The 15,044-nt window shown below is 42.3% G+C and overlaps 1 protein-coding gene across 1 annotated transcript in view; it reads right to left on the bottom strand.

Annotated features, from left to right (window-relative positions):
* FBXW8 (F-box and WD repeat domain containing 8) overlaps positions 1-15,044 on the bottom strand; it is an 87,357-nt gene that overhangs the window by 32,648 nt on the left and 39,665 nt on the right. Inside the window, exons 5-6 of the mRNA XM_083151453.1 lie at positions 13,007-13,164; positions 4,010-4,206 (exon numbers count right to left, since the gene is read on the bottom strand). Coding sequence (XP_083007579.1) covers positions 4,010-4,206; positions 13,007-13,164 — 355 coding nt within the window. The remainder of the gene's footprint in view (positions 1-4,009; positions 4,207-13,006; positions 13,165-15,044) is intronic.

The following is a 15,044-nucleotide window of genomic DNA, read 5'->3' as shown; positions in this document are numbered from 1 at the left end:
TAGCAGGAAAAATGCAATGTTCCTCCCTGCCTGCCACTCCAGAATCACATAAGGCTTGTGGGAGGATACAGAAGGGCTAATGGCAGCTGACCACTAAGTGAACCGGACAGTTAATACATTTATGTAAAAGGCATTTACATAAAAGGCAAGTTTATTATACCCCTTTTACACCAAGGAATAACCCAGGTTGGACCCAGGTCGGACCCAGGTCAGCGTTGGTGTAAAAGGCGCCAACCCAGGTCCAGTAACACTGGTCTCCTACCCAGGTCCTGACCAGGGTTGAACACTGGTTGGACCTGGGTCGTAGGCGGTGTAAATGGTCCCAACCCAGGTTGGGACATCCAGGTAGTGTTGAAAGGATACCAGAAGTGCTGGATGCCTTTCCACAGTGCGCTGCAGTAGCAAAAGACAGCAGTCAGGAAGGATACGGGCAGTGCACACAGAAATCATAATTGGATGCAGTATAATTTATATTATTTTTTTTTGGGGGGGGGGGGGAGCACATGGGAGATTCGGTCTGCTGCTGCAGGGGAAGGGACTGGGGGGAGCACATGGGTGATACTGCACTTTTATACCGCTATGTGTGCTTGAGCACTGAATAAAACTTTTTGAAAAATATTTTACAAAATAAACAAACCAACATTTTTCAATGCTAACTTGTCATGTCTTTTAATTTTTATTTAAAATAATTGAGGGAAGGTTGGATGGCAGTTTATTAGTCCTAAAATGGAAATTTTTAATGTCATCCATAGGGAAAAGCAGGGCTGACCCAGGTACAGTGTAAACGGTGCAGACCTGGGTCCGACCTGGGTCACATTGCTGTGTAAATGGAGTATGAAGCTGGGTCCAACCCTGGAAACTCCCGTGTTCAAAGACCAGGGACCGACCAGGGATTTTGGTGTAAAAGGGGTATTAGCTAAGCCATAGCGGATTACGATTAAGTACTGTTTAGATGTGATTGTTATCTAGCCGAAATCAGAGCGGTTTCAGAATCCCACAAATCTAATACAGTTGGCCAAAAAAGCTATTTTATAGTTTGGAGACACATACTGCTTTCACATTGCAGAAATGGGTAATGACACGGTATTCTTAAATGGGACTTTAAAACGGGTCTGAGCCTTGAGACCTTTCACATTGCAGGTGAAAACCGTTTTAAAAATCATTTAATACCGTTCAAACATTCAACCCGTTTAACCCCCAAGGGACACGTTTCAAGCCATTGAAATAGAGCTGTTCAAACTGCCAAAAAAACGGCTTTAAAACGTGTAGGACTCTGCTTTTTAACCGTGTTGAAATACCGGTTAACTTTAACCGGTAAATCAACTTTGGCACTTTCACATTGCAGCCTTAAACATTTTAAAATGGAAAAAAAACGGCAATATACCGTTTTAAAAGTGCGATGTGAAAGGGGTAACACTTACCTGGACCGAATAACGTCAGCAGGATGTGGGTGAGCTTAGATTTCTGTTTTTTTTTTTTTTTATCAAAAAAAGCACTTTTGGGAAACGATTTATGACTGGGCAAAATTTGATACATAAGTTACTTAGTACACAGCAAAAGTATTTTTATCTGTGCACCAGGAAAAGAATAGCACCTTTGTGACAATTACTTGCATTGGTGCTTTGCCCTTATTGGCTGAACCTTACCAGAAGCGTTGCTTGCCAGCACTATTTCCAGGCACAGGTGAGGTACTGTAGTCAGAAGGATGTGTTCATGTTTTAGAACCTGAAACTCGCCAACACCACAGTAATCCACGTTTCGTCTAATCTCCCTCTACATTTGTAATGCCTCTGCTAGGAGATGATTATATAGTTTTACCTATTTCATATGTAGAGAATACTAAAAACCTACCTACAAATGTAATCAGGATATCCTTTCATAAACTATCTTTTCATTAAATGACTTGCACACAGACACACGGAACAATCTTAATCTAATAAAGCTTACTGACAAAGTGAGCATGTGCAGAAACAGATAGCTTTCTTATGAATGATAAATCTGTCAACACAAATACACATTTACTGGGTGGTCATCACTCACTAGTTATTCTTTATCCCTTCTTAGTATTATAATCAATCCCATTTAATCCTCTCACAATAGCTTGGGGACAGAATTAAACTATGTCTAACATATACTTTCCACTGAGCTAGGTTCTTTACTGCACCTATGTGAGTTTAACCATTTGCCAAGTGAATTTGTCAAAATAGGTGTGAAAAGTGCCAAATAAACATTTTTTTTCGTGACCTGCAATATTTAACTTTTATAGGAAACATAATTTTGTTTACACAACAATTTTTATTTGACATTTATTTGAAATTTATATAACAAATGTGAGCGACGCTGGCATTTTTAGCGGATATTTTGGACACTTCTCAGAGATGTTGGCACTCAAAGGGTTAAAAAAAAAAGTCTAGAAAATTCATGGTTGATGGAGGAATTGGATTTGGGAACATGATTTAGAACTTACATTGCCAAACACTGCTGTGCTGCTAAAGGGCATTTCACAGGAGACTACATTTACAGATTATAGCAAAAAATGCAGAGATGAATCATACGCTGGTGCATGTTTTTGCTAGCTTTTCATAGAATGTGGGTAAACATTCGCTCCAAAACTAAGGCTTGGTAAACTGCGAAGACGGAAGCTTCCAGATCCGCCCACCCCTCGCTAAATCCCCTTGGAAACATGCAAGGGGATGTGTATCGAGAACACATCCCCCTCGCATGACTCCGCTGCAGGAGAAATCATTCAATGGTTGCCGACCATCGAATGATTTCTCCTTCCTTGGCAAATAAAAGTCAATCTCAACTGACTTTTTATCTGTGGGCACCGGGACGAAGACAGGGCAGGTGGCTGACATCCTTGGCAGGCATCCTATGTAACTTCCTGAAGAAGGCTAAGAAGCCGACACGCGTAGGAAAACATTTTTCCACCACAAAGTTATCCAGCAACACTGCCCCTACCTAAGTCTCTTCCCCGCCGGGAGTAGAGCGCACAGGAGCCGGGCAGGACTGTGATGCCGGATGACGGTGTATTCACGTGCCGCTACCCGGAAGTCGCACCCAGCCCAGGACCTGTGGAGCCGGGCTCGCAACTCAGCCGCAGCGCTGAACGAGCCACGGCAAGAGGACATCAACCATTAGAAGCAGACGGACGAGCCGGGACCGCGAGGAAGATTATAGCGGTGAACACAGGTGAGCAGTGCACTGCGGAGGGGACTGGACGCCAGCCCCCCTGCACTCACCCACTCCACCTTGACTGTGACTTTTCTCCCCCCAACACCAGGACCCTGGACTCAGCCCTATCCCGCTGCCCAGCAGCCCTCAATACCCCACCTCCACCCCCAATCCCCATTATTTGCATACTTTTGCAGCGGTTACTTGTACTTGTGCATACCACAATAAAGTCACCCACTGCTCATATACTCAGTTCACTTTTATTTACTTTACTACTATTTACTATCAGTACGTGCAAATATACATTTCTCACTTCTGACCATCAGTATTATTACCCACATGCACAGCATCTTTACAAGTGTTTATTACCCTTGAGCGCAGGTTACCAACCCCTCTCTGTATATTGTATTATACGTAACTTGCCATAGCAAATCCCGACCATCTGGGCAGGGGACGAATTTGGATCACTACGAGTTCCAAGCACTCTGAATGGGATATATACAGATGACCGGTGGTGGGGATGCCAGCCTTTAGAATACCATCGCCGGCATCCGGATGGAGGGAATCCAGGCAGGGGTCAGTTATATACAGTACACTTACCTTCCCCTGTCACCCCATAACCCTAACCTTCCCCGCTAGTGCTTAACTTTTCCTGCTAGTGTCTAACTCTAATCCTCATATTCCGCCGCCTATCCCATTCAAGACCAAATCTTGCCTAAGGCTTGGGAACAAAGGAATATTGGTGTGATATTGGTGTGATTTTACTCAATGCCATAACCGCATTGAGTACTGTAACACTGATCCAACTCATGTAATACAAAGAAGAAGAGCTCACCAGTTTCTGAGTGTGGAAAATGCAGCGACTTTGCCAGTACCCTTTGTCATTAGGACTCTCCACTTTGATTTGGAAACTGGATGCTGTTGCTATAGCAGCGGTTTCTGGACACAAAGCGAGTGCCTGAATTTTTTGGTTGTGCTGATAGTGATGGATAGGTTCCCGATCAAGCAGAAGACTCCAAACATCAATAGTACCTGGATAGTAGAAATACAATTTTTATTAGTAAACCAAAAGAAAAATATCCTATATATTAAAAGGTTAATTCTGCTTCTCACAGCGGTACGCGTCTTCCGACCTTTTCATACCCCCACTATCCACGTCGGCGTGGAGTTGATTTTATATAGCGGGGCTCGCAGCGAGCCCCGCGAGGGGACGCGTATTACTTCACATGTATTCCGCGTGCGCTCATCACGCTATCTAAAATCAACTCCCTGCCAACGTGGATAGTGGGGGTACGAAAAGGTCGGAGGACTCGTACCGCCGCCACTCGCCACGCTTCGGGTTGGCGTTCATAGTGGGGGTGCTGTTAACATTGTAAGCAACCATTACGGTGCTTATACAATTATTAATCTTATAGGGGGGACATTTAACATTGAAAGCACCCATTAGGGTGCTTATACAATGTAAAATCGTATACCATCGCATTGTATGGCATTGTATGCCATATACAATGCTATACAATTTTAACATTGTATGACATCGGGGGCCATCGCGTCGCATCGCATCCCATTGTATGCCTTATGGTATGCGATGCGATGGGCGCCGTGCTAGGAAACAAGTACCCAAGTGTTTATCACGAGGGCAGCCATTAGATGGCACCCAATGGAGTAATTCAAGTGTTGTTCCATTCACACAGGCATTGGCGCTGGTATATGGTCATTAGGTCGACATGCATTAGTTCAACCACTGAAGGTTGACAGGGCTTAGGTCAGGCATGTCCAACGTTGGCCCTCCAGATGTTTTGAAACTACACATCCCAGCATGCTTTGAAATAGTTTTAGCATTCTCTAATAGCAAAACTGTGGCAAAGCATGCTGGGATGTGTAGTTTCACAACATCTGGAGGGCCAACATTGGACATGCCTGGCTTAGGTCAACACATGAAAAAAGTCGACATTGGTAAGGGTTTTTTTTCCGTTGTCCATGCCGACTGTGTCAACATTTGTGACCAAAAAGAATAAAAACTCATGTCGACCTTTTGCCTGTCAACCTTCCCATTGCCAACCTAATGCTTGTGTTGACAATTTGACCCTATCAACCTCAGCCATGTCAATCCTTTTCATGTGTCGACCTAAGCCCTGTCGACCTTCAGTAGTCTACCCAATGCATGTCGACCTTAATTTGTTCGACCCAATGATCCATTCCCTTGGCACCGACATAACTGTTGCGCCATCATTTTGACCAGCTGGGCACTAGTTTGCAATATGTGTCATTAAGAGATCTAAGCTACTTACACACGTTACATATATATACACAACATAAAACAAACAGCGATATACTGCAGCTACATTTCAGTATTGGCCATGATGATCTATGCTGAAATTGTGATCTCGAACATATAACAGTTATGCAAGCAACCAGTAGAGAAGCAGCAGACTGTGGAAGGCCTTCTGTGGCAATGGTTTCCCAATGTTTCATGTACTGTACAGTGTAGAAATGATGCCAAACACTTTGGAGAGAATGATTGGGGAGCTTACATTGCATTATTGCACTGTGTGCTTTTCTGCCTCTCTCAAGAATCCTTGTTGGTAATCATTTTCTACACACTGAGCTGGGCTTGAATAGTATACACTACAGACCGCATTAAGCACAAACATGGAATATTAGCCACCTGATGTGCTTATACAGGTTGAGGCTCCTGTATCCAAAATGCTTGGGATCAGAAGTATGTTGAAGTTTGGATTTGTCATGCCTTGGAATATCTGCATATCATAATGAGCTCTCTTGGGGATGCTACCCAAGTCTAAACAGGAAATGCGTTTATGCTTCATATATACCTTCTACACAGCCTGAAGCTAATTTTATACAATATTTTTTAATAATGTTGTGCATGGTAGAAAGTTTGTGTATTTTAGAGCATCAGAACACAAAGGTGTCATTATCAGAGCCTCGCTCAGAAAATGTTGGAATATGTTGGTTTGTATTTTCAGATATCGGAGAATACACCTTTAATAGGCTTTGTAATTATAAATTACATGTAGATTAATCACATATGGATGGCATTAATGTCGGTTGGCATTAGGATATTTATTGTATCCATTTGTGAAGTCTAAATACCATTTTGAATATACTGTGATTGCGATAAATGACTGGTGTGGTGTACAATTGGTAATTAAATTTTCCTTTGTAGGATATCTAACGTTTTATTCCCTGTATCAGAAGCAGTGCAAAAGAAACCATATCAATGAATCTGGGTTACACCAGCCCTACCCAGTGCCAGTGCAGCAGAGTTCTCTCCTGGTCTGTCACATCTCTGTTGTCAGCATATATAATACAGAGATTATATGAGGGTGGATCAATAAGTACCTGTGTTTGAAGACAGGTGGTGTTGCTGGGGAAAGTTGGTATTACTATCGTGTACTACCAACTCTCAAACAACGCCATACCAAAATTTCAGATTAATTCATAGTTCGTTTTTTCCCACCATGACAATGCACCAGCTCCCTCATCCGGAATTGTTGCGGCCAAACTGCATGAATTGCACTATGAATTGTTGCAGCATCCACCGTTCTCACCCGACTTGGCTTCCTGCGACTTCTTTGTGTTCCCTAACCTGAAAATGTGTCTCGCGGGGAAAAAAAAATTCATGCAATTTGGCCACAACAATTCCGCATATATAATATGCATATATAAAAGAAATGTTAATGCCAGGACCGCATATTTCTTTGGCCACAGTAGAAAATACAAGGATAATTTTGGATATGTTCTCTTACTGCAGATGCTGTATGACATGAATGACAGAACTTTACACAATAGCCGACACTCCGTTAGCCCTCCGAGCCCCAGCTCCCTCACATCCAGCAAAGCTCCACCCCCCTCCTCCTTTAATGAGTCACTATTGCTAGTCACATAAAACCAAATAAATCAATCACTTTCTACGGCTGTCCCTTTAAAATATAGCTTTAAAAAAACTGTGAAAATCCCATTACACGCCAACTTAATTAATGGAGAGGTTTAAATAGGATCTTGATCTTTTCTGAAACCAGTTAGACAATTATTTACCTTTTAAGCAATTAATGCAATTACCATTTTGCGTTCAAGTTATCCAAGACCAGTTCTGCTGAAAGCGTCAAACCTCCTTGGGGACACTTTAGACTTGGGGCTCATCTTTAGACGGAGGACTAATTGCATCTTTGGCTTTGTGCTCTCACTACGAAGCAGCTAATTGTTTAGGTAAATAGCAGATTAATTTAAATATGCATTGCTAATAATAAAAGCAAATGGCCTCCATTACATTTGTCGCTCCCAGGCCGATTGCTATAAATCTTCCACCCAAGACCCATTAGGTTGGCGGGGGAGGCGTAGATGGTCCGCATTACTTCACAGCAGTAGCACTTTCTAGACATCAAACAGCACTTTTTGAAAGCTAGCATAAATCAGCTTAAACTCATTAGGTACCATTTGCACTGCTTACTGTTTCATTATTGCACTCCTTGGGGAAAAGCAGCTGGCATCTCTACCCGATCCATAAAGACTTATAACAGTGAACTTTAAAACGGGCAAAATATTGGTGATGGATAGTTTTTTTTTTTGTGCAACCAAAAAAAAAAGTCTGAAGCAAAGTTCATTAACTGCTTACAATGAAAGGTCTGCAATATTACACAATCATAAAGAATATTAGGAAAACCAAAAATTGAATGGGATAAAATTTCATGGTGGTTTCTTGAAATAACTACACATAAAGGCAGAATAGCACAGGGCAGATATCTCTTTCCAAAATATCCAGAAAGTATCGCACTTTACACCTTACTATTACAGAGATGACATTACCCGAGGTGCATTATCGATCGGCAGGTAGTAAGCACAGGCTTGAAAAACTTAACTATATCAATCTAGACCACTTACATCATCCCAAAACACAGATTACCTTCGGTACTTGTTTCCTAGAACGGCCACAACGATTTAGATCGTTGTGGTCGTAAGATAAAAAATCGGATCGATCGCATCGCATGCGATTTGGTCGCATACGATGCGACCGATCCGATCGACCGATTTTTCACCCGATTTTTTTTTTTTTTCACCTCATTAATTTCAATTGCCCCCACAAATGTTACTAAGTGGGCTAGACCCCACGATAGACGTCAACCCGAAGCGTGGCGAGCGCAGCGAGGCCGCGAGGGGCGGCGGTGCGCGTCCTCCGACCTTTTCATTCCCCTACTATCCACTAGGGCGTGGAGTGAGAATAGAATAGTGTGGCGAGCGCAGCGAGCCACCGAGCCCGAAGCGTGGCGAGCGCAGCGAGCCCCGCGAGGGGACGCGTCTAACTTCACAGGTATGCGCGTCCCCTCGCGGGGCTCGCTGCGCTCGCCACGCTTCGGGCGCGGTGGCTCGCTGCGCTCGCCACACTATTCTATTCTCACTCCACGCCCTAGTGGATAGTAGGGGAATGAAAAGGTCGGAGGACGCGCACCGCCGCCCCTCGCGGGCTCGCTGCGCTCGCCACGCTTCGGGTTGACGTCTATCGTGGGGTCATGGCGGGCACATAAAAAATGTGAAATGGGTCATATTGGCCCATTTCACCTTTTTTAACATTTTTCCCTATGTGAGATGGACTTAATCAAGTCCATCTCATCTTGTGCCATTATAATGGCACAAGACCGACAAGATCCTCCCGATTTCAATGTTAAAAGATTTTTTAACATTGAAGTCTATGGAAAAATCGGGTCAATCGGTCGGTCGCATCGCGGCCGATTTTAATTGGTCGCGACCGACCGATTGACCCGATTTCTGTCAATCAAAGTGAAAAAAGTGTCAAAAATCGGCCACATCGTGAGGATCGTGTCCCTTAATTAAGAGCCACGATCACTCACGATTGTGGCCGTTCTAGGAAACAAGTACCTTACCTTCTTCACTAATTGTTAACTAAAGACACTTTTCATCGCTTACCACATTATATATAAACCAGACAAACAGAAGGCTCGAGAACTACGGCTTTATTGAAAACATTTCGAGAGCTGTCATATACAGTGTAGTGGACCTGTGGTGGTTCTCCGGTTACAGATCAGTATACAGAGTGTGTCAAAAAAAGTTTTGAAAGGGGCAATCTGCAAAGCATGGAATGAGGTGCGATGTATGAAAGCTACAGGCTGCTTTAGTTCCCTCTGATGTGGCCAGCAGCCAAACGGAGCCAAGCCTGGCAGCAGATGGGGTCTTGGCATCACCCTACCAGTCCCTGCATTAGCAGCATCTGCTCATTACCTGGCACGACGGACGCTTCTATCCACCACCCCTCTACCCCCCCCCCCCCTTGTTTCCTGCCCACCCTATGGAGCTCCAATCAAAGCAGCTATGAACTACATTTGAATTGTATTATTTGGAGTGTATAAAAGCATATTCACAAAAATAACAAAAAAATAACAAATGTCAGATGATGCCTGTCATACTCCCAACATACAGGTTAGGGCACGCTCTTTAGGGAAAAGTACGACTGACATTATTCTGATTACACCACATCATTTTTACGTTAAACATTTTAAAAAGGACGCTTTCTATGGCAGATTCCATGGTTATTTAGGAACATTGCATACAGAGTTGCAACATTTTCCAAACCAATCAGCAACTAGCTTTTACTTAACTAAAGCAATTTAAACAATAAAAGATAATGTCCGATTGGTTTATTACAAATGCAGTTATAGCAAACAAACCACCCAGACTGGACATGCATTAGACCAAAGTACAGATTTACACCATGGTATAAATAACTGCCGGAAACACTAAGAATAGCTTATGGCCACTACAGCTAAACTAATTACTATTTTTGAACTTTGAAGGCTGAGCATTAATAAATAATGTTCATATTCCATTATTATACAAATACAATCAGTTATTTTTTGAAAATATATAAAATAAAATTGATAAACTTCCATTTGCTTAGACTTGGAAATAATGAGAAGGTTAATATTCTAACACTCATAACAAGACAATGTTGGCTGCAGAACATACCTGGCACCACAGTGCCTCAGAGCTAAGCCTCAGAAGAATTGAAAATGAGTTTAATGGGTGCTGTGCTTGTGTGCCTTTCTAATGCACATGAAGAGAGAAAAAAATACACATGGCAGCCAACACGGCCACTCAGAGTAAAAAGAGTGTTCTTGTGTGCATAGTGCAAAGCGAGACACAGCTGTTTTATTATCCTCACTAAAAGATTCTCATCCTATTCTTCCATTAACCTCTCAGTATTAAGCACATACAACCGGTTTAAGGCAATCCTTTCATAAGGTATTCAATAGAACATAAAAGTATTCCTTATCCATTGTATTTGTTACAGTCTAACGAAGAGATAACATTTGCAGAGCATATTTCTTTGTCAAGCCAGCTCTGGTGGCTGCCCACAAAATCACATTATCAATGACTTTATTTGAAATATATATATATATATATATATATATATATATATATATATATAATATCTTTGCAAGGGTCTGGCACTGCCCACCAAGTCGTTTTGGTACTTGCCCGGGTGCTCGTCCAATTATGGGGTCACCCCCATGCATATACAGCAATCCAAATAAGGAACGTCACTCCAGGTCTTTGTGCAAAAAAACGAAGTTTTTACTAAGTGCCTACGGCGTTTCGGGCCAAGCCCGTCTTCAGGACATACTGAGGAGTATGTCCTGAAGATGGGCTTGGCCCGAAACGCCGTAGGCACTTAGTAAAAACTTTGTGTTTTTGCACAAAGACCTGGAGTGACGTTCCTTATTTGGATTGCTGTATATATATATACAGTTCAAATAACAATAATAATTTTGAACATTTGTGGAACAAAAATAGAAAATATAATAAAATGTATCATAAAAAACGAGAAAACATTTTCATTTGTTGGACATGGTTAAACTTGTCCAATACCCAGGAAACAGACACCCAACGCGTTTCGTCATAACGACTTCTTCAGAAGTTCATAAGGGTGGGAAAAGTTGGGAAAAGGGTGGGAATAGTTCCACCGTAGATGAGTCACCTTCTGATCTATATGGGCCGGAATATCTCATAGAATTCCTTTTGGAGAATCGATCAAATTATATCAATCCAAATGTGTAATTCAAAAACAGTTATTTGCAAGTCTGAAAAGGGACCACCATTAGTAGGTTTTCCACAGATAAATCTCTTTAAAGTGAATCTAACAAAGATCTCCTTCTCCCACACTTATGAACTTCTGAGAGCACATCACCCCTGAAGAAGTCATGACGAAACGCATTGGGTGTCTGTTTCCTGGGTATTGGACAAGTGAAAATGTTTTATTGTTTCTTATGCAATGTTGTTATCGATAAAAGTCATCACAACTGAAACGTTGAAAACGAACCCAGAGTTTGGAGTTTAATTATTGCTGTACCAGGACCCACGAGTGCCGCCACACCAGTGTTGTATCCAGTGGCGTAACTAGATACCAGTGGGCCCCATAGCAAAAGTTTGTAAGGGCCCCTATTTAGCACCTAATGCTCAAAAAAGTATATAGTACATGGTGCTTTGACAACTAAAGTGGGCCTCTCTCAGCTCTGGGCCCCATAGCAGCTGCACCCCCTGCATCTATGGTAGTTACACCCTTGATTGTATCTATATATCTCACCAGTACACACTGCTACAGTGTCTTTATTGGAGTGCTGCTCCTTTCCCCCTGATATATATATATATTTTTTTTTTTTTAAGAAATCCAGCATCTTCAGCTATAATACTAGTGTATCCAGTACTTACGGGCTGCATCGTTTTCGCTTTTATGGCACAAACTGACTTCGGGATCATGGATACCTAGGTTAGCCACTTCCTACGTTCACAAGGCAGGGATGGGGAACCTTTGGCCTTCCAGCTGTTGTTGAACTACACATCCCAGCATGCCCTGCAACAGTTTAGCATGTGCAAATAGCAGGGGATGCTGGGATGTGCAGTTCAACAACAGCTGTATGGCCAAAGGTTCCCCATCCCTGCATTAAGGAAACTCTGGGAACGTGACTTCAAATATTTCCTACAGTACTTTGTATCTTTTTATTGTGAATCCATATACTATTATTGTAAACAGGAAAGACATGGTGATCACCTGAAGACACCTATATTTGAAAAACATGTCTAGATGAATTTTAAAAAATCACATGTACTCCATGGAAATTGGGTATTTTGTGCAGGATTATTCTGGTCAATGCAGCCAAAGTAACACTTGAACCAATAATACCACTATTCCACCAAAAAAAGGTGTTTCTGGATACTGGTCCAAACTGGTTCATACTGGTTACAATGCACCATGGACTATGGTTATTACTGGGTCAGCTCCATTTACACTGACTCCAGGTCTGGTTGGCAGTTCACTCAGACACTCCAGACCTCTGCTTACACGGTCAGCAGCTCTAAAGCATAACCTGGGTCAGATAACCGGGGTGTAGTCAATTTGTGACCTGAGGCAGTGGAAAAGGGGCATAATTGTAAAAATCCAGATATGCATTCACATACCCCTGCACCGATTGGGATCAAGTCAACGCGAGGTGGTCCAGTATAATCATGGGCAGAATTTGGGGTGGGATGGGGGGGGGGGGGGGGGGATAGTAGAATAAGAGTTCTGCCTGACCTCACAGTGAAATGCTTGGGACAGAGGGAGCTTGTTATGTGCCTTCCACTAGATACATTTGGAAGAAGAAAAACTTAACAGAGTAATAACATTTGGTGCCAGAGGACATACTATGTAAATATGATATGAGCCAGTGCCTGCCCAGTCATTGACTTCACTACCATGCACCTTACTGTATGCTGGGCAAACCATATTTTTGATAATGCAAAAAGCGTCAAGAATAATTACCATCCTCATATGCAGCCACAGCCAAAAACTTGTTTATCCGTACAAATGAAACTTGGTGGCTTTGTCCAGAATCATCAGCCACATGCGTAGGTTTTAGAAAAGATTCAGCCAAACCTATTGTACGTGTATCCCACAGACGCACATCTCCAGAAGTGTACCTGGATAAAAATAAATACAAATAGATTTAGGAACGGAAGAAGAGCATGCTGAGGTGTGGACATTACAACTATAGTATAAGCAAGAAAGAGTAATTTATTATTTAAAGGTAAACTAAAACATATGGCTAAGATTTGTATATTGGTGCCACTCTAATCTGATACAAATTCATAATACTAGAATAACGAAAATGTAGAAGTTTAGGAAAAAGGTACTTCCCTTAGCACATTGGTACAAGTAACATGACTGTGTTGGATACAAAATAGACCCAGTAAAGAAATTCTTCCAAACCGCAACAAGAACTTACTCTTGCCTATCTTGTGATTGCAACCTAGTGTTGTAAGCACTCACACTAGGACCTACTGATAAAATAACACTCAAGTGACTTACAATTAAAGTAGTAATCACATCTTCCAGGTGAGAGGGTTTGGTACAGTATAGCCCAAAGACAAATGTGGACAGAAACTAGTTCGACATGCACAAGATTTTGACATTGATGAAAGGCTGCCATGGCAGAGGTCAACATGAATGTTTCAATATTTATCTGCTGTCAATGTCGACAGCTGAGCACATGGATCCCCAATTAGTACACCACTTTGCTCACCATACACCATACTACCGCTGCATTTGGCACACTTTACTTGTCCCAATTGGAGTCCTCGTGGATGGTAAAGCATGAAAAACGTTAAAAGAAAACCCCCCTCATATCTACCTTTTAATAGGTGTACCTTTTCCATGACTACCTTTTGCTTGTGCAACCTTTTGTTACTGTCAAAAATGCGCATGGTGACAACCTTTTCACTGTGGACCTAGATATTGTGCCAGCCATCCAGATAGCCAAGAGAGAATAGGAATTTCAAACTTTATGGTACAATGAACCTTTTCTGAATATACACTCAGATAAAGTGGTGAAAACAAATACGTTCTGCAATCTTGCCTAAAGTGGGCTCATGGCTTCATTTCAACCAAACTACTACACATTTGGCTCTTTTTCTCGAACAATTAATAAGAACGATGAAGAATTCTAACTCAATATATTTTTCTGAAACAAAGGTTGTCAGAAGTACATCAACAAATGACCTTTGCTTCATACATTTCCCATACATTATCTCCTGGATGTCATTGCTTCAGAGAACACTCAGTTTGGAAAGAAGATTCATCAAGCAATGGACCAATAAATCTCTATGTCCATGAAATGATTGGTGCTTTAGCCCACCATATATTTGATTGCTTGGATACACCCAATATGTCATGGCTGCCATGTAGTTTGAAGAAGAACGAAGCAAATCCTGTTTACATGATTCATTTATTCAAAGATGCATCTTGATTTGGTGTGTTAGGTGTAAAGTGAAAAAAAGCAAGTCACTTTGCACCTGGAAAAAACCATGGAGTGTAAATGCCCCCATACACTTGTGCGACTTCTGAGGGGAGAAGTCCTACGCGATGCCCCTTGAACCATCCAGCAGCTTTCCAGGTGTCTGGATGACATACGATACAATGTATGCAGTCCTTTGTAATACTTTGTATCTTATGCGACCCTAGCAAATGCTACCGGATCAGAGAGATGTTACGTACAGCACTTGCGATCTCTGGCTCCTATCCAATGTGCATGGAACCGCGCATTGGTTCTGAATCGAACATACAACAAATAAAATTGGTACTTGTGTAGTTTCACGGCGGCAGCCTAAGCTACGTTATCAGCGTAGGCTGCCACCGTGAAACTACTGTACTGTTGCTGGGAACTGCATCTCTATCCCCGCATACCTGGCAAGCCCAGTCAGCGCCTCTCTCACACCGCCAGCATGATCCCCTCTCTTTGGCTTCGGGCTCGGTGGTGAGCTGAGCTTGCCACTTTATAAAGTCAACTCCACACCAACATAGA

This window comes from Crinia signifera, chromosome 1 (assembly GCF_055691185.1).
Source record: "Crinia signifera chromosome 1, ASM5569118v1, whole genome shotgun sequence".
Classification (NCBI taxonomy): domain Eukaryota; kingdom Metazoa; phylum Chordata; class Amphibia; order Anura; family Myobatrachidae; genus Crinia; species Crinia signifera.
Note: the sequence above shows the minus strand (reverse complement) of the source record. Positions and strands in the feature narration are given on the sequence as shown.